The sequence below is a fragment of the Sinohyriopsis cumingii genome, chromosome 3 (genome assembly GCF_028554795.1).
Source record: "Sinohyriopsis cumingii isolate HCF-2022 chromosome 3, ASM2855479v2, whole genome shotgun sequence".
NCBI lineage: Eukaryota > Metazoa > Mollusca > Bivalvia > Unionida > Unionidae > Sinohyriopsis > Sinohyriopsis cumingii.
The window spans coordinates 128892574-128919090 of record NC_142963.1 but is presented as its reverse complement, the minus strand read 5'-3'; the positions used below and the strand labels follow the sequence as shown (position 1 = coordinate 128919090).

The 26517-nt window shown below is 35.1% G+C and overlaps 1 protein-coding gene across 2 annotated transcripts in view; it reads right to left on the bottom strand.

Annotated features, from left to right (window-relative positions):
• LOC149803825 (transient receptor potential cation channel subfamily M member-like 2) overlaps positions 1–26517 on the bottom strand; it is a 263431-nt gene that overhangs the window by 154801 nt on the left and 82113 nt on the right. For both annotated transcript variants that reach the window (XM_089953643.1, XM_089953644.1), the window contains 4 exons: positions 26024–26165; positions 12970–13042; positions 6243–6349; positions 1603–1737 (listed from right to left, as the gene is read on the bottom strand). In XM_089953643.1, coding sequence (XP_089809769.1) covers positions 1603–1737; positions 6243–6349; positions 12970–13042; positions 26024–26165 — 457 coding nt within the window. The remainder of the gene's footprint in view (positions 1–1602; positions 1738–6242; positions 6350–12969; positions 13043–26023; positions 26166–26517) is intronic.

Here is a 26517-nt window from a genome sequence, read left to right as displayed (position 1 = left end):
ATTTGTCTACTTTGAGTTGAATGGGCACCCCATTGCTCTCGTTAATGTAATGTTTACAAAAATAAAAGCAAGTGGCTCAAGATGCTCAAGTTGCAATACTTGCAACATGTAACAATTAAAACTTGTTTTTTCTTGAGTTTTGTTTCCTTTTTAAGAGCAGTACATATACCTAGATTCTACTTAGATAATTATTCAGATTTCTATAAAAGAGTACAAAACCTGATGACCTTTATACAGAGTGAGAGGCAATAATAGTACCAGATGAATACTGTGTTTTGAATATGTTAACTACACTGTATATTGCAAAGTGCAGTTTTTTTTGTTATGTCAGTGTTTGTATCAGGACAAGAAAATCCCGGTCACAGGGTTACATTGCTTGTCTCCCTCCTCTGCAGAGCTTCATAAGGAGACAAATAATGTAACCCCTTGACTGGGATTTCCTTGTCTTGGTGCAAACCCCAACATAGATTCTCATAATTCCAGCTAACAGAAATGTCAATATTCAAATGATTTAATCCTGCCCACTGTTGTTGATGCAAACAATCAAAATAAAAGCAAGACAATGTTATATATAGGTGAAATCATTAAAATATTGTGATGAACTTGCAACGAATATGGACAAGTCCCAGATAAAGTTTCAGTGATAATCTTATTACACAGAATAAATAAACACTTACTTGACATTTACTGATATAACTTACAAAAGGTCAAGTACTGAGTTGACTTGCCAGTGTTGTAGACAAATTTGCCTTGGACAGGCAATTGTTAAGATGTAGCCAATCAGCATATTGTCCAATGACAGTGGACAAATGAAGTGCAATATATATATATCTAAGACAGAGTGATGTTTATATGGATAAATAGGCCGAGTATACTTCCCTGAAGTAGGAAAACTTCAAAGAATTACGCAGCTGCGGAAAGGTCACAGGGCAGATTGATATTTGGTCTCATAAAAAGTGCTCTGATCAGGCACAAGCAGAAGTAGTTAATTGACATTTGAAAAAGTTTGGCCCCAATCCCTCTATCCACAGGAAGGCCACTCTGGTGACATCTATCTAGGAAAGCAGACAAACCTTCGTACTGTTTTCACTAAAACAAGCCAAACAATGCGGTGGCATACTTTTTAGAGTGGATGGCTTGGACTTCTGTGATGTAGTCCTCTAATATACTGTGACTAGGTATCATATTTGAATAAGAAATTAAAAAACCAGGACCAAGCCAATGCAAGGAACAATATACGAAGGAAATAGGCATGTTGAATTGCTGTCAGAGAGAGAAGCTGTATCTTCTATGGTGAAAGTTCAAATTTACCATTAGACATGTTTGTTACCCAATAACTTTTTGTCAGAACCTGAAATTCCATTGTAATGAAAATCCCAGTTAGGAGTATTTGTCTTTCGGATTGTGCAGACTCTGTATAACCCTAATTAATTCAAATGAACTCCCCCCATTATAAGCAGACATTTTGTATGTCCATATGAGAAGACTGAATAGACCTGCTGTTCTATGGTATGGTTATGGTTATGGAAACTCATAAGAGTCATGTAACACCTTCAAGAATATTCAAATTTTACTATCACTTGCAAATATAAATGCACTTACATTACTATAGAGGTCATAAAGTCTTTCAATAGTGAGGAATTCTGTGAATGACACACCACGGTCAAGAAACAGCTGAACAAAATCTGCTCTGTCCTGCACCAGGGCTTCAGACATGTAATTCTCCAGATAAACTGTCTGCAAAAAAATAAAGCAAGGAAACAACTACTCTCACAAAAGAAACATTACATCTACATTAAGGATATTTTCATGTGTTAATACCAGATACATTTTATTGTGTGGTCCAACAAACACCACTTGTCATGAAAAACTGACAATGGAACACTAGTCAAACCTGTCTCTGAGATTCAATAATGAGGGCATTTATTTAGCTAAAGTGTGTACAGAAGCTAATCTAAAGAGTGAGATAAAATCTACTGAAACAAAAAGTAAAAACGTACACTTTAATGATGAGGTTAATCTAGGGTGAAAACAGGCATACAGACAGACAAACAAATGGATGCCAAAGTGATGGCTATAAGGAAGCATCTGCCAAGATGGAATTAACAAAAACTGGAGGTCTTGTGGTAACATATGATACAACACTGAATATGTGGGTTCAGTTTTAAAAATTAATGTTCTTAAATACAATTTTTATTTCCTGATTTGAAGTTTAAGAGATTCAAGACAGCTTCTTCTCTGCAGCATCTACAACTGCTCCCCAATGTCCATATCCCAACCACCTTATTAAGTCATATCTAGACATATCCATCTATCTAATGGTTTGTCATATAAACTGTATATTTGTTATGGTTAAATCTTTTCCAGCAAATCAATTTTTTTTCTTTCCATAAGCAATATATAAACATTTCTAACCATAAAATATCAAGTTCCAGTTAGCAGCAAGACAATTTTATTTTGGCAATCATGTGGAAGACTTAATAAAACGAAACACATGGTATGTAGAAGTGAAATTTGGTACAAGGTATATTATTCTTGCAAAACAATAAAACTTCACTCAAAATGCCCCCAATGACCTAATTATCCAAACCCTCCAATTTTATGGATGCCATATTCCAAAATCTATATTAATTTTTAATAGTACAAATAATTTCAGGACATCAAGTAAATTTTTTAAAGTCAACAAAAAATAAAACATTTAAATTGGAGCTTAAATTAAGGAATATTATACCAATAGAGACAACCATCAGACTGTGAAATCCACATTATTGCATGGATCAATTGAGGGTGTGTTCAGTAAGCAGCCATAAAAGCAGCTTCTTTGCTCCACAACTCTTGATTAGTTACATTCTGAGTACAGTGGATTAACTTACGTGATATAAATTGTTGGAACATGTATGTTGGTTATTATATTTCTGTTTTTTTCTTTTCCAGAAAACTAAGCTAAGTTGACATTTGTGATAAAGCAGTCAGCATCTCTCACATGCCAGTATATTTTCCCTTGATAACCTCATACCTACAGTAACATAATTAATGATATTCCCCCATTACATTCTTTACACATCTAACTGACTGATTTCATTGCATATTTGGGAGCCACAGTATCTCAGTTGGTAGATTGTTTGATACCTGCCCGGGCAAGCCTGGTTTGGTTGATTCAGTACATCCTTGGGAAAGGCACTTAGCTCACATTTCCACAGCATCATATAGCTAAAGACATGTTATAAATGTCACTATAACCAACTAAAACAAATCCAAAATTTACATATTTATGGCAAGTATCACTTACTGTTGCATTGATGAGACTGGTTCTAGCATTTTCAATGGAAAATATGGATATTCTTTCAGAGGTAAGACAATATGAATGGATGTATATATCAGCAATACAGTCTATTGGGAAAAAAATCTTTACATTATGAAACAATCATGGTATCAGAACTCACTCCAATCAATAGTTTGTATATATTATTATGAAATGGGTCACATCTGTAGATCAATGTCATCATGACTTAAACTATACTGGCTTTAATCCAACAATTTGTTAACAAAAGTAACATGACATCTGCCATAGTATATGAAGTTGACCAGAGTATACAATGTTACTTCTAGGGGTTTGAACTTAATTAGTAAAAAGATCAAGTTAAACCCAAGAAGCAATTCAAGTTTCCAAACTACAAATTTATTTAAATAAAATATAAAATCAAACAAAGTGAAAGAATTAAAAATAACTTACAATGTATACATTCCTAGAATATAATCCCAATAATGTACTATCAATTTCTTATTAATCCAGAAACTGTACTAAGGTATTCCAAATGAAGCTTATTTTGTGCTTATGTGTTACTGTGATAACTGAGTTCAACAGAATTATTAATCCAAATGTTATTACTTCAATGAAATCTCATGAACTATGAATATCACTGAAGCCCTTTAAAAGCTTCACATAATATAATCTTCACATAATTAAATATTCAAGTCCTTGAATATAATCACATAATTCTCAAAGTACTGTCTAAATCAAAGATTATTCATTGTCGCTTAAGTGCTTACTTAAGCATAGTTTATGCACAGCAATAGGTGACCCACTCTCTACCATTCTTGCAAATATCCCGCATTAATATGCATGAGATGTACTAATACATCACTTGCCAGCCAATCAAAACAGTCCCTGCTGTCATGTGCAGCATCCTTTGTTTCAACTGTTCTAGTTTGGAGCTGATAGTGACAGCACGCATATTTCGGTCGAAACCCACCGCCATCCCCACCTCAACGCCTACAGTGTTCAATGGACATGGAAGTGTCTGCTGATGCATGTTGTTTACCCAAAATAAGCAGTGGCCTTAGGGCATTCACTTCATTCCATTCCATTTATTCACCCAAGAATCTAATGTCAGCACTATATGGTGTATTCAAACTAAAACATTGAGTGAAGTCCACACAGTTGCCGCTGTCGTCCCAGTTACCTTCGTTGGACAGCCCAGTCTTCGCTGGGCTCCTTCAGTTTCTGCTGAAGAAACTTTATTCAAGGGCTATCCATAACATTCTGTTAGGTAGTTTCACAGACCAGCTGTGACCTCTGTACAACCACGTTGTGCCATTCAGTAGCCGCTGAATCACTCACTGACAGAATGAACAAAACAGTTTCATAAGTAGCAGCAGATAGTCCTCCTTTGGCAAACAGTATAATTATAAATAAAAACTTAACTGGATCTGTGTTTTTGTTGTGTATAAACTCTGTTATATCCACCACCATGTAAATTGCAAATTCCACTCTGACTGTTACTAATGCTGTGTATAACTGAAAGAATAAACACGGTGTGTGTATCTTCATTATAGAGTGTCCTTCTGCATTGCAAATAAACAAATCTAATTCACTAAAAATTTTCAAACAGTTCAATCTTGTTATTTCAACATAACTCAGACAGTTGTAAACAACAACAGTCCTGTTCTGACCTTCAAATCTCACAGTGCCAATCAAATGCTAGGGTGTGCTGGATAGCTTTCTACTGGGCCAGTGTACTAAAATGAATCACATGCTTGTTTACATAATCCACATTCACTACATGCTTGCCATCCGTGACCTGCTTAGTTGTTGAATTCACCTGGTCCTAAATGAAACTTTTATGACAAAATATACATGTACTTTTACTATGGTACTAAAGACTAAATTAAAGGATTTAAAATATAACTTCATAGTCTCAAATGACCTAAATAAAAATTATAAATTCAAAAGATGATACATAATTCAATAACAACAGAAATTAAAGTAATGATATCACTCAGGACCAGTACTGCTCATATTTATTATTAATGAAAGTACATGTACAAAGTGAACAGATTGACAGAGGTTGAAAACAAAAAGGAAACAAAGACCTGAAACATGCAAGCAGAATTCCTTTGTTTTTATATAAAAGAAATCACTGAAATAATATCATCACAGTATTCTTTACTGACAAGCAAGGATATTATGCAATCTAATTTACCCAGATCACCTCAGACCAGCACTGAACTTGCTGGGTGCATCAATACACAATCCTGAATATAGATATTAATTTTTTAGACAAAATATTTGGGGAAAATGATAATTGTCATTACTACATGAATTATCCATACATAAATAACAGTAATTAATTTAAATATCTGGATATTGCTGTAAATTTATTTATGTTTGCAATGGTTCTGCAATAAATGACATTTTGGTAGATACTGAAATCTGAGGATCAAGGAAAGGGTCCTATTATTATTTGGTCTTCAAATTGAAACGTGAAATCCACAAAAACCCTTCAATAAATAGTAGATTCGCTTTGTTTACAAAGTCTTAGGTTTGTTTGCAAACAGTACAAGTCCTGTGTGAAGTCAGATTATGGTGTTGCAATGCACAATTTGAAATTCTTATACAGTGGCCTTCTGTTCTGCTGTGAATAGCTAGTTGTATGAAAGGAGTGACCTGTCTTGAAGGGAACAAAATGATAAAATTATACTACATTGTATTTTGATGCAAGGCATGGTTGCCTCTTGCCAGGGACAGATTCTCTAAGAAAGGTCACTTTTCAAGAGGGAGGCTAATATATTTCATGAGTAGAATATCTATGGATTTATTTTTCACATGTAACAAACATAATAAAATGAAATATACATGACTAATTTCCATCCATAACTCATGCAAAGAGTTTAAGTTGTTGTTATATTAAGCATGTACAATTTTAGACTGCTGACATGGATATGTATGATATCTTACTAACCTTCCAATGTTCTTTATTCCTTGATGTTAATATTTGATTCCTGGCAATGTCAGAAAAGTTGTAGATCAGAGCTAATGCCAGATGTGCTTCTGAATTGGATTTGTTAGCTGCAGAGGTAGAAGAGGTATGTAATTCAGTGGAGGCATAACAATATAATATCAATATCAATGCTGTCATGTTTCTAAATCAAATGAAATACTATGAATTTCCTTATTTTCATGTGTATCAATTTCTGTGGTTTTATTTTTGTTGGTACTGATTGGAGAAGGGGTCATATTGTTTCCACAAAAGGACAATTTTTCATTGGGTATTTGAATTTCATGATTAATTAGCAATGTCTGAATCCACAAAACTGGAATGTCACAAGACAAATAGTGAATTAACTGTACATTAACATGAATTTTATAACACAAGTTTACATGTGTAGTGCATATTATATTAACTCATTACCCCCTGGCGTCACATTTACATGGCAGGAGGTAGTAGCCTACTGCCGAACTCTGTAGTGTCAAAGTCATGTAAGATACACTAAATTGGGTGGTATTATAGGAAGGTAGACAGATGTAGCTCTGCAATGTTACCAAATAATCTGGATGTTTTAATTGCACTACAAAATACAGAGGGAAAAACCTAACTTTTTGGACCCGTTTTATATTTCTTCTCACCCAAAATTCGCCCATGGTCAGAATCCGATTATGTGACTTCGACTTTTTGGCCTCAGATCTAAGGCAGACCAGTCTGAGCTGCACACAGACAGGTGAACCTTTGCAAAAAGTAGGATAAAGTGGGCATTTGGAATAAAGAGTGGTCTCAATACAAAAATGATGGGTCCATTAAGCAAAAAAAAGAAAAAGACCTCCAATTTTTATTCTTCTGCTCATGCCTGAGCAAAATAACCAATGGAAAATGATGTTTCTAACACAACTAGGCATTAAGCTAATGGAAAATCTCTTGGAAGTCAATGTATTAGGATGTATTCAGAAACAGCCCCCAAAATATGTTTCCTACTCACATTTCAGGCAAAAATTACAAAAACCTCCAGGGGTTAATGAGTTAACAACAATACAGGATATTCACTTGAGTTTTCAAAATAAATTTAGATGCATAGTGAATATTCTATAACACAAATGGCCACACAATATGTTAACTCATCTTAAACATTGTTTTGTTTTATAATCCAAATAATTGTTGAATTTGTTTTGTTCTGTGGGGTTTGACACCATTTTTCAGCACATGATAGCTGTACATGGAATCCAGTATATTTGGTGCAGGAAGAAACTGGAAGATTCCAGGAAGAGCCACTGATCCACAGGAGACTACAGGCAAGCTTTTTCACATACCCATGTTGATTGAGTATAGACTCAAACTAATGTGGACAGCGGTGAGACGTGTGAGTGATATGTAAAGGCAGGTGCCTTAAACCACTTGGTCACTTGGGGGCCCATATATGACAGTTTAGAGCATGTACAACAAGATCAAGTAAAATGCAACAAACATTAAATATGAATTTGTATGTTATTTCCTTTGGAAATGTAGTCAATTGTATTTTTATTACAACCTCAAAACTGCATAACTTTGATCAGCAGCAACTTTCCAAAGTGAAAATGTTATAATTTACTGTCAAAACAAGATTTAAAATTTGCAATCATTAAGTTTTTGTTTTTTGTGAAAATATATAACTTTTGCAAGTTTAGCTACCATTAGTGCCAACAGAGCATAGGTGTTACACTTCAAACTCAATACATGTCTCTTTTCATATCCTTAGGTAGTTACATTTTAAATTAAGTTATGACATTCATTACAAATCCATATATTACCTTCTTTCAAGTGGCCGAGTGGTCTAAAGTGCTCTCTGTTATGGATCACTGCCATCTCACCTCTGTCTGCATGGGTTCGAGTCTTGGATTCGGCCAATGTGGGTATGTGAGAAAGCTTGCCAGTAGCTTCTCAAGGGTCAGTAGTTCTTTCCGGGGATTTCCCGGGTTCTTCCTCCACCAATAATACTGGCTGCCATGTACAGCCTATCATGTGGTGAAAAATGGCATTAAAGGCTACAACAACAACAACCTTCTTTCACAGCTGATTTTCAGTTGTATTTGCTATCAAGGTGTATCTAGAGATTAAGGCAGTGTCTTTTTTCAGCAGAACCATTAAGCATTGAGCTAAATATACTGTAGTGTAAAAGAAAATAAGTATTTCAAACCTGTCAGAGGTCAACATGTTTATTCAATATGCACTTTGTAAAAAATCAATTTCATGCTGTACCTGACTTTTAACATTTATTTTGTAAACAACTGAATACATAGCTAGAATTTTCACTTTGAGTGTGGATTAAATATTCAGATCATTATTAAAGTAAACATGTTAGCCTGAATTTGAGCTGAAAGATTGTCTTGATTCTGACCTTAGAAACTTCTAGAATGGAAAATTCCATTAAGTGACAGAGTATTTCTAGAAAATGGTAATTGCAGCCTATGTCACCTAGAAGGGTATATGGTCTTGTTTATCTAAAAATGACTAATTCTTGCTTTAACATTTGAAACAGAGTCATTCTTACTGTTGTGTTTTGTTTTTGATTTGATTTTTTAAATTCAATTTACTATTGGGACACCACCCTCACTGCTGTTTTTGCATTAACTCTTTATCTATCAATTATTGTGTGATTTATTTAGAAAGCACCCTGAACAGCCTCAAAGCTGAGAGGAACTGAGTGTTTGATGATCCTGAAGGCTTCTGAAACAGATCTGGGAGAAGGAGGCCAAACATCTTTCTCATCCATCACCTAATATTTATCGTGGTTCAAAGATGGAAACCACAAGGTTTTAAGATTGGTAAGAGGGAACTGATAAATGTGGGTTCATCATCCTATTTCTGCTCACACAACAGGACAGGACTAACTCATTGCTCCTCTCTCCTCTGAGAAGGGGATAGACAATCCCACCTTGATACGAGAAGTGAACTGTGGCCTCCCTTCCCTTTTCTTCAATAATGAAGTATGTGGGGACAGAGAAGGTCTATAGGTTACCCAGTCTGCCAACCAATAGAGCCATAGTAAGGTCATCCATGGCATCCTGGAGGGGGAGGCATTGCAGATGATGGGGGTTCACAATGACAAGAAGAGTTGAACGAGAACATAGATAAGAGGTGGGATCAAAACCTGGAACCCATTCTCCATAGGGATTAAATTCTAGCAAAGAGAAGCAAAGGGTATCAATACCTGATCCTTTTTCTTAGACCAGTGTCCAAACCCTGTACCCCATGCTTGGTGAATGGCATCTTTTGCTTATGTTCTGTAACTGGTGTCCGGTGACCAATGATGGGTAACTGACAAGTACTATTGTCAATACCCAGTGGCCAGTGCTCAGTACCTGGTGATTGGTGATAAGGACCCAGTAACCAGTACATTACACATTAACCTGGTGCTTGATGTCCGGTGCCGGTTGTCTAATGCCTGTACCCAGTGAACGATACAAGATGGTCAGCACTAATTGCCTTAATCAGTGACTGGTTACTAGTAATGGAGCAAAGATTAAACAGATGATGAAGATCTGATGGAGTTAGAGTCTCTAACTTTAATCTGATAAATGATCTACCATTAATCTGTAACCTGATCTACTGGAGAGAAGAAACCCACTCTTCCCTTGTACCAGGAAGCAGGACTCACTACCAGGTGTTGATGACTTTTCTCAATCACAGTTACATGCCAATTCAAGAACCCTCCCTCATGTGAGCTGACAATTGCCTTTTACCAGGAAGTGTCTGTGATCCTATCCTTGTGTAACTAGGTGATTTTTTGTCTATGGAAAGAGTACCAGATACCCCCACCCCATGGAAACTAGCCATTTCCCAAAATCAGGAAGTGCTTTGGACTCCTGCTGAAAATGGATGGGATCTTCCCTTGAAGAAGATGAGTAAGTGGATCCCTTCTTCCCATCAAGTTCCATACCTCAATGGACCAAAGGCAACAAAATTGAATAAGTGCATGGTAAGCAGGTGGGATGCTTATCCCAAGCAGTCATTTTATGACTCCATTTACCAAACACCTTGAGACAAATTAAATGTTGAAAGGAAACATAAGAACTAAACAATGAACCAGAACAAAGACTGGGTGGGCAGGGGTTGAAAATAGTGTCAGTGAGTGGCAGGTTCAGGATCAAAACTTCCCTTTGACTGAACCAGGTCTGACCTACATATGAGTGGGAATAGTTGTTGTGAGGAAGACCAAATTAAATACAAAAGCATAGTTATGTATGAGATTCAAAGAATAAACATATACTGTATGTATTTCATAACAATACAGTTTTTGCTCTTGACTTATCTTAATAACGTGTCCTGTAGTCCACAATGGTCTTTGTTTTCACTGTCATAGTGAATCAATCAGGCTGAAGTTAAATTGTATGCTTAACATGATACAAAATTAAACATAGTTACATATTATACACATATACTACAGTTGTCTTAAAATCTGGCAATTGACTTTCCAGATTCTGTCCATATCAATGATCTGCTTGGTCCAGTGCACAAGTAGGTCAAGTGTCTTGTTTGTTCTGAAGAAAGTAACCTCTTGTTTACATTTAAGAGTAATACAATGCAATCCTACAGTAGAAGGAATTATCGATTTTATCTTAGTTACAACACCTGACTTCTTTCCTTCATTAACACCATCAAAACTGGCTCATATTAGAGATAATTTGTTTCCCAACTGAAGGCTAGTATTCAGTTTCAGATTTTCAAATGCAATGTCAACTTTTGACAAAGCATATTTTATTTCAGCAAATATTTCACAACGTTTGCTGAAGTAAGCAGCTCAATCCCAACTAATCTTTAAAGGGGTATTTTCTCAAATGGTGAAAGACAGTATAATTAAACAATTCTCGTTCCTCAATAGCACCGTCTGTTAATCCATCACTGACAATGCTGGTAAAATTTGTACCTTTGAAATTACATTTGAATGAATCAAGAAGACAGTCAGGAATAAATGTATGAAGGCATTTCATCCATTAGAATTGATATGATTTTTTATCAAATTTACAACATTTATTTTCTGCACAGTACATAAAAATTTAAAATCAGAAAATCTTTTCATGCTTTTGCAAAGAGTCAATAGGTAAAACATATGACCTTTCTGCTGTTTATTAAGTTTGGTCATGATTTTAATGAATTTGATACTGCAAATGCATGACCTTTATCACTAGATCTTGCCAACTGCTCTCATCACATGCTAAAGATTCTTTGTTTCTTGCATGAGCATGAACAAGGTCAACCTTTAAGTTGGCTGTACTATGGTAAAGGTGCATGTGATCCAGTGTAATCTGGATTGAACATCGCACACTGTGATGTCACAATGAAACCTATGCATGTTGATAAACAAGTTTGCACTACCCTATATTGTGATGATTTTGCATGCACTTTTATTGACCTGGTTTAGTACCTGGCTACTACTGTAAAAGTGCATTGTGAATGATAATTTTCATCTAGTTGTTTCTTGATGACAATTAAGGTACAGAGCATTCACTAATCAGGATTGAATAGACTTTGGTTAAACAAAATTAGTAATAAATTTTAAAACAACAATTTATATTTAAATTAAGATGAGCAAATGCTCATAAATAATTTGCATGACTTTTACTATACACTGGATCAGAACTATATGTACAGTTCCTTTTGTGTGATAGTGTTGTATGTAGTGGATAATTCAACCTCAAGGTAGAGGACCAGTTGTATAATATGTGTGAATACATCTTTTAGCCAGTCATTTCATCAGACATCTTAAACCTTGCTAAATGGGGTTTCAGGCAGAAGAATTTGGAATTTTATATCTCCATGTAATAATGCAAAGAATGAGAATGAGATTGGATTTTGTGAATTTGTTGCTTATGTAGATGGGTACTTGAATTCAGAGGTAAAAAACCATTGATCCATGCACTGTTCTAGTCACAATATCCCAGCTGGACTGTCATATATACAGAAAAATATAAGTAAATTTTGAGTACCAATGATTGGAAAGGAGTTTTGCATAAAGCTTTCTTGATTTTTATACTTATGGAGGAAACAACTTTAATATTGCAGAGGATACTTCTAATTTCCATTTCTTCAAAAAGTAGGTAGTTCAATGGAATTCCGACAAGTGGTCTTTTGTTGAAAATGACAGGTCCTGCACCTTGGAACACTGCTATTTCCAGGTCTTTAGATACTTCTAATTTCCATTTCTTCAAAAAGTAGGTGGTTCAATGGAATTCTGACAAGTGGTCTATTGCCGAAAATGACAGGTCCTGCACCTTGGAACACTGCTATTTCCAGGTCTTGAGTCAGTAATACTTACACTAATAGTGGTCATTAGATAAGATAAAAACAAAGTAATACTGTTTCACTTAGCAAGGAACTCAAAAGCCTTAAATTGAACAATAAGGGAGGGACACAGATATACAAAACCTAAACAAGGACTGGAGGAAGAAAATATCACAAGGAAAAAAAATAGGAAATGATTTAAACTAGATACGCCAAAAGATCATTTAGATGTGAAACCCAAGAGACAGCTGAGAACTATATGAAATCCAAGGAAAAGAAGGACAATATTCCAACTGGCATTAGTTGACTAAGGTGTCAGAACAAAATCGTTAATTTTCTAAAATTCTAGAGCCAGGAAAATGTATAGCATCACAACTGGAAAATGTATAAAAACACAATTATAACAGGCATAATATTATGGTTATTAAACATTAATTACCTTTCAGAAGAGCATTCAGTATGGCTCTGTCAATGTCTTTGGTATCTGCTTCATTCAGATTGAAAACATTGATCTGGAAAAAAATAACTGAAAGCATCAATCTTTCTGCAAAAATTTTGCTAATATTGGTATGCAACTTTACATTACTAAGAGAACAGTATAAACTGGAGACAAACTTGAATTAAAACTAGAATGAATTAGATGACTCATAATGGCAAACCCTTTCACTTTTATATCTTCCTTGCCTTCTTTAGTGTCCTTGCCTTGCACCTGCGACTACAAGATGCGAGACAAACATGACCCAAGGGTCATGGGTGGCAATGCGATAACAGACAAATGGATAAACACAATATACAGATGGACAGACAGCAGATTGGACAATATCCCCACACTTTAATGGATACAAAGTACAATGGCTATACATGCATTATATGCTGTAATTGATACCCTAAGCTTCGAGTACCCAACTCAAAAAGCTATACCCTAACACTGACTGCACAAGAAAGACTTTTTTCCTAGTTAAATAAGCACCATTTTACACACTGACAATGTAGCATAAGTACAAATTCATTTATCTGAACTTCTTCCTGGGGATCATGGTGGAGGAAATACAAAACCACTTGAATAAATCAAAGATTAAATGACTGAGTTTGGATCATATATAATGTACTAATTTCTAAGACATACATGATTGTATAACACCAAAATCCAACATGGCTGACTCCTCCTCTTCAGTTCCAAGCTTTCTTAAAATCAAACATAATATGCAGAGTATAACAATCACAGCTGATTCCAACAAAATTCCAACAATCAAGAAATTCTTGGATGAGAATCTACACTTCCAGCAGGGACACTCACATAATGGACTCATGATCTATAAATCCATGGAGACAGATTCTGCCACAGTAACTCTATAGATGCTTCCCAGTGAGGTCACTAGTAGACGATATTCTGCCCATTTTACCTAGATGATGGGCAACCTGTCAGTTTCTCCTATATGTGTATGTTTCCCCATACATTTGAACAATAATCCATTGTTGGAAGAATATATGACATGTAGTATAGATTGTGAGTTTCCATAGGTAAATATTTCTTGATTCTGCTGAGAAGGGCAATTTTGGATGACAGTGTTTTGCAAAGCTTATCAATATGGTCATTCCATAATAAATTACTATCTACAGTCACACCTCCAAGCTTTTCATGTTTGACATTTTCTAATGGATGATTATATATCGCAAGAGATAGTTTTGGGTTCCCTGACTTGTGTAGCTTTTGTGATGTCACTAAAATTATACATTTTTTTTACCTTCATTAATTATCATCCTATTTTGTTGTGCCCAGTTTTGGAATCTAATTAGGTCTCAGTTTAATTTCATTTGGATAACTTCAGTATCAGAACTAGATGTATACAAGGTTGCATCATCTGCAAACAAATCTGTATTTGTGGATTCATTATTTAATGGTAGATCATTGATATAGATAAGGAAGAGGAGTGGGCCCAAAACTGAGCCTTGAGGGAACCCTGAATGAATTGTGCGAGTTTGAGAGCTAATATTGCCAATGCTTACTTGTTGAGACCTTTGGTTTGGGTATGATCTAAACCAGTTTAAAGAAGGCTTGTCGAACCTGTAACAGTTCAACTTTTGCAGCAGAATTTTATGATCAACAAGATCAAAGACTCCTTTGATCATTGATGATCCTATGAGAAGAGATCTGTCTTTAATTATGTTGCTGATTTTGACAAGAGAGGGATTCAGATGCATTGCTTGATTTCCATGACTAGACTGACTGTGAGTTTGGTGACTGCTGTTTTTAGTAATTGTATTTAATTTAGCTTCTTGCTGTGGGTAATTGGAGGTTGTCTTTAGAGCAGTTCCTTCTGTACCTGGATTTCATGTTGAGTGAGACACATGATGGTCAGTGTTTACACTAATACCTATAGAGGAGAGTCATCTTGTTTAATTGGTGTGGTTGCAGCTGTTTGTGTGTATAATGATTTTTTTCTAATAGCTGATTTTGGTATGGTCTGAGTGCCTTGACATGCTCTTGTGTTTTGGTCCATTGACATGTTTGTTTATTGTGTTGTCTGGGTTTTCTGGCACACCTTTTTTGCACCTTTCTACTTGGGACTGGAGATAACCAATCATTACTAAAGACTGTATTGAGGTGCAAGTCTGGTTATGGGTTCCATGGAACTCAAAGGAATTTGTTGCACCTATCATAAACTGGGGTCCTGGAGTTTCCTCCACATTGATTGCAATCTGGCTTACTTCATGTAAAGCTGTGTTACTGTTACGTGGATTTTGCGATCTGTGGGCTTCAGGTGTTGAAGCCCTTGGCTGAGAGGTAATTAATTTAAAACTGGTGTTATCTAGCTACTATTTGCTGACAAGTGTTGATAAACTAATTTACCCTTTCTGTATAGCCTGTCCCTTGTACACGAATTTTACCAGTTGTTATGTATAGATAGTTCCCGAATGATATCATCAGCCACCATATTTGTGGTCATTTGACAGATTGACCATTGACTTTATATGGTGTTTAGAAGTTGCAATTAATTCATTGAATCTCTAGATACTTTTATGAAATTTACATACATAAACAGAATGCAAATCAGGCTTTCTGTTAGTATCTATATTTGCGATTTATAAGTTGACCTTGCTTCACGGTGTGCATTCTTGAAAATGGTAAATTTTGTATGGGGAAACTGTGCTAAATCTGAGCTTGACAGGATTTATAAACTTCAGAAACGAGCAGCATGCGTAATTTTAGATGCATCTATTGATCATCCTTCAAAAGCATTATTTACAGAACTCAAATGGTTCACAATATATGACAGGATAGATTTTCACAAGGCAGTTCTTTTATATAAATGTCCACATGGAACTGCACCAGAGTATCTTCAGGACTTATTCAGGCTTTTTTCAACAAAATACCAGTTGAAATCAATATCACATGGAAACCTTCTACCACCAAATCTACCACCAAAACAGAACAGAACAATTTAAACAGAGCTTCCAATACTCTGGTACAGTTGTGTGGAACAAGCTTCCACTACATGTAAAATCTGCTGAAAATATTAGAGTATTTAAGAACAGATATCACGAGCATGTATGTGTTTCAAATAGACAATGGAATTTAGTATTTTAATACTAAACACATTAAAATAAACAGTAATTATTGCTATCATCACATAATGTACATTGTTATACTCTCCTTAGAGGGCCTCAGTGAAGAATAGTCCTTGACTAATGAGTCATCCTCTATAAATAAAGCATTATAATTATTATTATTACTATTATTATTATTATTATAGACCAGTAAATATGGTACAGATAGTGTAAAGTATGGTATATGTTATAGACCAGTCAGTATGGTACAACCTGATTACTGACTGGTAAATATGCTACATGTTGAGCTCAGGCTGGATTGAATTGGTGTGGTTTTCATACTTGGATTTGTTACTGTTGATAATCTTAAAGGGTACATTTTAATTGGATAGAATGTGGTAGGCAAATGACAAATATTATCTTTTTAAAAAATCAGAATTAAATTTTCAAAGACACTGGTGTTGTTTACTGCTACATTGATTTGAATCAAGTGTCCTTCAGTCACTGGAGTAAAATACTGCTAGGCACCTTTTTTTTATTACAGGCAATCTCTTTGCAATTAACCATGAATAACTTTAATGCTGACATTTTTGTCCCTCCATTTTCAGCTGTTATAAGGTTCACACAGATTACAAAGAGGACACCCAAAAAGAAATGCACATACATCTAAATGAACCAGGGAATCAAGTGGCACAGATAATGCAAATGTTGCAACAAATTCTCAGAAATCAAGAACGAAACATGCGTACTTCCTACATGGAGATTAATGATATCAGTTCAGCTACTGATGCTTAAGTACCTGTGGGCTTTTACAACAGTGAAAGATTATTTTGTTCTATGAAACAATAAGCTGCAGTGATTAGTTTCTGAGTCTATAAACCATTTTTCATTAATTTTATATATATATATATATATATATATATATATATATATATATATATATATATATATATATATATATATATATATATATATATATATATGTTTACTCAAAAGTTTCATGATGTTACCCACAATCCTAATGCTGAAAAATTTTCAAGAATAAAACTGCCTTTGAAATTTAACAGTACACATCAATCACATCTATTTTACTTCCTTAAATTATGGTGGAGAGGGCATATTCTTCAGGAAAAGCTGATGGGAACAAAAGAACTGTACGGAGTTCGCAAGACAACTAAATAATAATAATAATAATAATAATAATGACTTTATTTAAAGAGGGTAACACAATTAGCTAAGAACTAATCTACCTTGAGGCCCTCATATAAAGGAATTTATTTATTTTAGCTGCATCTCTGAAGCCACTGGATATACTGGATTCAGAAAAAGGAAATAGATCTAGTGGGCATTTCTAATCTCAACTGGAATACTATTCCAGAGCAAAGTTCCAGAGTATTGGAAACATTTTTAAAAGAATTCCCTATTTGGCTTGGGAATTTATACTGTTTGGTAGACATTGATGACAGGTTGGGAGTATTGCCAGGTAGCCTATAATGGAATAGTGATTGTAAATATTCAGGAGCACTATTATTGGATATCATATTCATTAATCTGGCTTTTCTAAAATGGATTTGTCTTTAATAGGTAATATTTGTAACTTGCCAGCCAAATTTTCCTTGCTTTCTTTCTGGATGGATATTAGCCCAAATGCTCTTTTTTGAAGATGTGCCAGCTTTGCTATGTTGTTATCGTTTGAATTCCCCATACTGTATTACAGTAGTCTAAATAGGTTGTATGTAACTGTTATAAAACAGTTTTCTGTGCCTTTCAGGGAGAAAATGTCTTATCCTACTGAGAAGCCATAAACTTGATTTAACTTTTTAACTGATAAGTTTGATATATTCATTCCATGATAAGTCATTATCTACCAAAACACCAAGTAGTCTATCATGACAGACCATTTGCAAATTTTTATCCTTCCAATTTTTGTCAGGCATAGTTCATCACTATCAAGATTTGGCCAGTTTTACTATGTTGAGATAAGTAATATTTTAGTTTTACCAGTATTTACCACCATGCCATTGCATGTGCATCAGTTGTCCAGTTTGTTTAGGGCATCCTGTAAAGAAATTTCCAGTTCATGCTTTGTATTTTGGATGTCTGACAATTTTGTGTCATCTTCATAGAAAACTGTAGATGATATTGAACCCTTAGAAAAAGTGGAAGGTCATTAATAAATAAAATAAATAGTAATAGACCTAGAATTGAGCCTTGTGGTATTCCATATCTAATTGTTCAATTGGTTCAGACAGAACATTATTTATATAAACATGTGCTCTCTCACTTAAGTATGAAGTAAACAATCTAACTGTGCTTTCATCACATTGGTAGATTTTCAGTTTCTTCAAAAGGAGTTTATGATCCACCATGTCAAAAGCAATCCTGAAATCTACAAACACAGATCCTATTATTCTACCTTGCTCAAGTGCTTGAAGCCATTTATCAGTTAGAGAGATCAAAGCAGTCTCAAATGAATGCTTCTGTCTATAGCCTGATTGATTAGGGTGTAACAACAAGAGTTTTGTTAAATATGACATGAATGAGTCATGGACATGTTTTCCAATAATTTTGATGAGTTTGGTAGTATTGAAATTGGCTAGTAATTATCAGCAGCATCCTTGGAACCAGATTTGTGAATAGACATTACTTTTGCAGTTTTCCATATTTTGGGAACAGATGAGGTTGCAATACTTAAATTGATTATGAATGTTATGCTATCAGAAATAGCAGAGGCATAATATTTAATGAGTCATGGACCAATCTGATTAAGTCCTGTAGCTTTCTTGGTATCATTTTCACTGAGACATTTTTTAACAAAGTTTTTTGAGACTGGTGGGATAGAGAAACATACCTCCTTAGAGACTTTGATGCTGCAGAACTTTTTCAGTTCACTGAGGTTGTTTTCCTATTACGTTTTTTTTATTCTGTGGTAATGTTGGTGAAAAAATCATTGAAAACATTTGTAATGTTAGTGTCATCAGTGAATATGGTGTCATTTACCAGAAGTGAGTGAATTTTATTTGTCTGATCTTTGTGTGTTGTGTCAGATATTAAAAAAGCCAAGAGGCAAACTGCAGAGACTATTGGATGCTTACCAGACGCATCTGCTGAAAATCAAAGTAGACATTGGAGGAGTTAAAAAGATCCCAGAAGTTAAGTCCATCAAAGCCTAAGTTGAAAAACTTTGAATGCCACTGCCAGTTATGTACAATTTAATGAAAAAAATCAGTAGACCCACAACATTTTAATGACTTTGGTCTGAAGTGGTTTTTTGAAAAACCTACATATTTCAGTCTTTTTAATACCCAGTGACTGCAAGAATTTTGTGGCCAAACGAACAACAAATAGCATAAATGATGTATGGACCCAGTGGATATACAAGAATCAACTAAATTTAAACAAGCCTCTGACTGGCTATATGATTTTTATAAGGAAATATATCCTAATGCTCAATTACCTGACCCTAACAATTTTATAGATTTTATGAATCTAGTAGAAGTAGAAAGACAAGATCGTAGGTCACAAGCACCTCAAAAGGAACAGACAGAAGCAGCGACCTCACACGAATTTACACAGGTAGTAAATCCATTCCTCCAAATGAATCCAAACCCAAAGAAATACCTGCAACCAAACCTGAAGAAATACCTATATCTGAATCCAAAGAATTACCTGTACCTACAAGGGCACAAATACATGCACCCACATGGATAAAACAACTTAAAGATATACCTGAATCCAAGGCTATGGAAAAACAGTCAAAGGATGGACGTGGTCTTGGTGGACTCGTTGAACCCTAATGACCTTGTGGATTGGTTGCACAAGAGGCTGCATTGATTTTATCAGTCATTACTCACCAATGACATCATAGACCCGGGGACATTTCACATGTTGATGAACAAACTGATTAAAGACATCAATGACGTATGTAATAACACCAATGATGGATTTTGACGCACTTCCTGTTTTACACAAAATCAATGCTGCAATGCTGCCTGTTGTTGTTTGGGTCACATTATATCTGAGGAGGGTATGAAGACTGACCGAAAAAACCCATCTGCTATTAAGACTTGGCAAAAACCTAAAAACATTAAGGAGCTTTTTTAGGGTTTGCTAGGTACTATCAACCGCTTTATGAAGAACTTGTTGCTGATATCAAAACAAAAAAATGCTCTATTAGAGGGTCATAGCATGACTAAGGCATCTCCAAAGAATAAGTCCAAAAAGAAACAAGTAGCTCCTTGGACTTGGGGTGCTGCCCAAGAAACTGTCTTACAAACTCTTATAGACAATTTGACCTCTACTCTGATCTTAGCATTTGCTAAACCATTTATCATGCATACGGATGCTAGTAGCTCTGGTTTAGGTGCAGTCCTATATCAAGAGCAAGATGGTGTTAAAAGGGTCATTGCCTTTGCAAGTCACATATTCAGACCCAATGAACAGCATTATCCAGCCCATAAGCTCAAGTTTTTGGCATTGAAATGGGCTGTGATGGATAAATTCCATCATCACTATATCTCTTAGGTTCCTCCTTCAAGGTGGTCACAAACAGCAAACAAAGGACAAATGTCCTTTTGATGGCAAAGTTTGACACTACAGGGCATAGATGGGTTGCAGCTGTAGATTTCTCCATCAGGTATAGAGCTGGCAAAATAACACTGATGCCGACACTCTCTTGCATTTACCACAAATGTGGTAGAAGCCATTTGCCATGCAGCCACTGTCTCTGTAGCCTTGATTGAGAGTGTTTTGGATGAATCGGTTGATGAGGTGATTTCATTTGCACACTGTAATAACATCAAGTGGCACAGGGAACAGTTGACTGATAAAAAGCTAGCAAAAGTTATTAACCTCATGAGTATGAGTTTTTGGCCTAGGGAGGAGGATCTCCAGAAAGAACTGAACCACCTTGTAGTTGAAAACTGTGTTCTCTACAGAAACACTTCTCTTGCTGGTCAATCAGTCAGACAGCTTGTAATCCCAGAGTCATACAAGAGCATAACCTTGAAAGATATCCATGATGATATGGGCCATCAAGGCAAGAAGACATTCTGGTTCACTAGGCAAAGGTTTTATTGGCGTGGTCTGGAGAAGAACATGAATCGCAAGGTGGAGTCTTGCGAATGGTGTATATACAGAAAGATGCCAGTTAGGGCATTGGTTGAATTAACCCCAGTTCATACTACTTGCCCTATGGAGCTCATCTGTATAGACTTTGTGTTGCTAGAATGGTCTAAGGGAGGGTTTGAGATAATCTTGGTGATAACTGATCATTTCATCAGGTATGTTCAGTCCATTCCTTGCCACAACCAGAAGGCTTAGATTACCGCTAAAGCCCTTTATGAACACTTCTTTCAATATTACAGTTTCCCTGAAAGGCTCCACAGTGATCAGGGATGTAATTTCAAGGGTGAGGTTATAAAGGAGTTATGCAAATTAGAAAATTTACCGAAGTCTTGCTCCTCCCTGTTTCACCACAAGGAAATGGTGCCTGCTAGGGACATTGGAAGAAGAGCAAAATTAAAACAAGATTAGCAGTCATACATTGCTCCAATTTTCCATGCATATCATGCTACTAAGAATGATTCCACTGGGTTCTCACCCCATTTTCTTATGTTTGGGTGGCACCCCTGGCTTTCGGTTGATGCCTGTTTGGGCACTGCACCAGGTTGTGGCAAGGATGCTGCAGAGCCTCACACATCTGTGGAAAAACTACAAAACTGCCTCCAACTTGCTTACACAGCTGTGGGGAGGGAGTCAAGCAACAGCCATGCTAAGAACAAGGCCCAGTATGAAAAAAGATCTGCATGTCCAAAATTGAAGTAGGGGAAACAAAAATTAGCCAACAAGTGAACCAAGGATGTATATCAGGTGATATCAATCCCCAATTTAGATGCCTGCGTAAAGAGTAAAAATGGTCATGAGTCTGAAATCTGTATGCACTCTTTTGAGAGTCTCTTTCTTGTGATTCAGCCCCCATGAAACTGGTTCAGAAGAAACCAGGTGTACCATGAGCTCTGTTTCTGAGTTTTGACTCAGATACCAACCGGTATGTTATACAACACAGTTGACCCAGTTGGGCTGAGAAGGAGATTGTTTGACCCCATCAGCACTCCAAACAGCCTGCCCTTGATAATGGATCTTGATCTATTATCAACCCCCATATTAGCCAGCCTCTTGAAAGCGTAAACTTTCAAAATAGTGGCTCTAGGCAATATGGAAGTAGTTTAAATGAACCAACACCTCATTTTTCTACTTTCTCTCATGCCTCACATGACAGCACTAAGTTCAATTACCAAAAGATGTCTACCTAAAGGTCAGTTCAAAGCCCAAAGATGTTCGATTGAGACTCAGAGCATCAGTCATGAGAAGATTCAGGCCAGCAACTTGGTAAGGTGTTCAACCAGAAACTGAAAACCAGCTGACCAGCTTGGTCACTGGGTGCATTCACAGACAATTTATTATGCATGAGTTACTGAGATATATCTGTATCTATCAGGCATTCTTTTTTTTGTACAGAAGACAGAAGTAATGCAGAATAGCCCATTTATTGTTAATCTAACATAAAAATATAAGGGGACTATTCAAAATCATTATCTTTAGTAATCAACTCTGGTTTCAATTTAACTGGTTATATATATATTTTTTGGCAGGGCAATTTAACTTACTAAGCTCTGTAGTTCAGTTTCATTTGTTACTTGTCCTACATGTTATTAACAAATATTACTGTGGAATGATGGATAAATGTGGTGGTAGTGGTCTTCCCGGTTCGAATTCCACTGGGGCTGATCTACTAGGTTAGTCATCTTAGAACAACTATGGTACAAAACAAATGAATATGTAGTAATATAAAATATTCTTACATGATGTTCATTTTAAAATGAAAGAGAGGATGAACTTTCAGAGGACTATTTTTATAAGGTCACTTTTAAATCTAGATCTTATTTGTGAACATCTATAATACATTGAATAATGCTTTTATTTATTTCAGAAGACATGATGTACAGTCACTGATTGTTATTTGTTCCTGTAAATTTTTTTGCTGCAGGTACAAATTTGCTAAATGTCAGGAGACATTCACACAGGGGTGGGGGGGAGGAGGAGGAGGAGTAATGTGACTAGATGTGTGTTTGTTGTGAATGAGTGTTCAAGTGAGTGAGTGAGCTATTGATAACAGTGCATGAAGTACATGAATGGGGTGCTAATGTTGTTGATCCTTTGGTACTTCTCTCGTCTCTGGATGAACAACACTTTACTCATTCTACTCTTGCATATAGTCATAATTTGAGAGAATTGTAATGTGTGAACATTTGGAGTCTTCATGTCTGGTAAGATATCATTTATATGTTATTGAACTGATATAGTGAAATACCAGCATGCAGGGGATTATTGTATTTGTTTCATTTGTAGTATTGTATATTAATTATTCATTCTATTTTGTTTTAGGCTTATCCCGTATGTTTCCTTTTTGTTAATAAACCCCACATCCAGCAAGTGTTGTAGTCATTTCTACCTATACAACACCTGACTCACAGCATATTTTATAATATGGAGGTGTTTTCTAAGACAGTTTACAATAAGGTTCAACCTGCGTAAATAATAACTGCCCCCTGACACACTGATACTTCTTTCTAACATTCTGCTCTTTCCCCACAATGAAATCACACATGTCCAGCTTTTCCGTTTTAAAAACACAAAGACTGGCTTTTACAAAATTTTTTAAAGATTGTTTACTAACGATGTCAATTTGGAAATGTGCTTCAAATAATCTGATATAAGAGTTGTGTGTAACTACACTACACACAGAATATTACTCAAACTATTGACTTAGATATGTGTGTCAAAAGTGTATAAAGCATTAAAAAGACAGATCTGAACTTACAATCCTAGGTCTGTGTGTTTGCAATATGGAAGTTCTCTATAGTCTGTTTGATGTCCCTCCACTTACAATAAGATTACATTTTCTCCAAATTTGGAATGTCTTGAAATTAAATCATGACCTCACTAGATTTTTAAAATTCTTCATGGAAATACTCCCATATAATTTTTCCATAATCTTTAAAGGTGTTGTTAAATTTTCTGCACTGTCCTTCAATACTTTACAAACAAACACTATGGAGGAATTTTCTTCACTATTTTAAATTACTTGATCGGCCCCTTTGAAGCTCCTGCTCCCACTGACCAATGGACTTAAATTTAAGGAATAGGTGAATGTATTAAGACTCATAAAAACTCAGACTTCTTAAAAGCTTTCAAGGCAATAAATTAATGGAAAGATTTCATTTTTATTTTTATGAACTTCAGTTATTTATCATAAATATAAATTTTGAAAAATTCTAACATTTCATCCAGTAACAGGGTATTTTAATTTCATTTGAAAATCCAGCAATAATAGTTTATAAATATCAAATTCAACTGCAGAGATGCCATATACTGATTGAAGGTTCGAAAGTCATTGAAAAATAGGGCACACCACACAATCTACAAGGAAAAAGTTAGGAAACTTTTTTACTGCATTCATTTTCCTTTAACATATTTTATTATCACCAGTTTGTCAGCACTGATAAAATCTATGGATATTTTTTTAACTGTATTATTTACCTTAAGAACATTGTGTCATATCATTCCACAAATAAAATTCCTTTCAAAGAAAAAATTTTCAGTTGCATAAGCTATTATATTCTAATCATCACTGTAGGTCCATAAAACATATACTGTTATTTTTATGGTTACAAGACAGCTTTAACCTAATCAATTTTTGCAAATGGTAATTTGTTTTAAAACATTTATAAGCATTTCTTTGTAAATTTTGTATGCAAAGCACAAAATGAGACATTAATGTCTTGTATATATTATATCATCTTTGCCTTACAAGCACTGAAATGTGAATATTAAAGTCATTTGATAGATACCATTTTGGCATGAAATGGCATAGCCTAGGTTTGGTTCATTAACACCATCCATCATTTAATCTGACCAGAAAATATGGCATACATGTGTTTTACTTCACAGCACTTTGCATACAGAAAGTAAATACTCCCAGTGATTGTTAATCATGATAGACCTTACATTTCAACAAAGGCAAAAAATATCTGAATTGACATTCAAAAAATGTTGAGACAATCTGCAGCCTGTATTTCCTTATATACTTGGGTATTCAGGGGTTGGCCCATCAATTATCAATTTGCAATTTGTGAATAAAAATATAAATTTGGCAAAAATTTTGGTGAAACAAGAAAGTTTTGCACAACATTTCTGCCAATTTCCCAATTTTGAAGGCAACTGCATAGATTCAGAGCTGACATTGCATAATGTGACATCAGATCTGGATCCACCTAGTTGGTTAGGACTAATCAGAAGAGGAAACAACAGAAACCCAGATCAACCATCTGCAATGGAAGATCAGGGTCTATGTTGTTTGCTCATGGATCTGACTTGTAACCAAGTGTATAAAGTATGCTATAGGTATTGGAAATGACATGCCTAAGAACATGAAAACAAATAATAAGCCAAAAATCACAAGTATTGGAAGTACCTTATCACTCATGTTATTGGGAACAATTTATTTATTTATTAACTTATTGAGTCTGATACTATAGGAAGTAAAAAAAAGCAAAGATATTCATTTTTGTGCTACGATTTATGAAATTTAGCAATTTCAAATGGGTCATATCAAGTACATTAAATATTTGAAACACTAAAATATTTCATAAAGGACAACTTCCAAAATTTTTAATAATGAAAAAATTATTTTTTAGTGCTCATGTTTATTATAAGGTGCAAATCTGCAAAGTCACATCCCATGAATGTACTGTAATAGGGATTTCATGCAACTGCACATTTACTAATGCATTAAAATGATTATGAATACATACACATATAAGACACACACATACACACAGTCACACACACACACATGGGAACAATGACAGAAAACTGTATACCATCTCTCTTTTTTCAAGTATTTGTTTCAGCCTTCTAACACATTTTTCAATATTTTTCTTTTCCTTTTCTTTATCCTTCGGCTTCCATTCAAATACAACTGTTGCCTCCTTTATCAACTTCTCATCAAAGTCTTTAAGTAATCTGAAAAAGAAACATATTGCAAAACATACAGCCAAACTATCAACTCCAAAGGTAAGCTTCTCAAGTTCTAAATTAAATATAGAACAGATTTTTCCTGGATCAGTAACATCATGGCTACATTAATTGATAAAATAATATTTTTCACTTAAGTACATCTCACATGACACAAGTAGGTACAGCCTCCCAAAGTTTGTTAAAGACCCTATTCATGCCCTAGTGAAACACAAGAATGTTAATGGAAAATAAATGCATTACAACACTGCTAGAAAACTGGCTCAAATTGTAAACATAACTAGAGAAGTAGACAGATAATGGGTAATTTGTATGCCCCTACATCAATTGACAACACTGC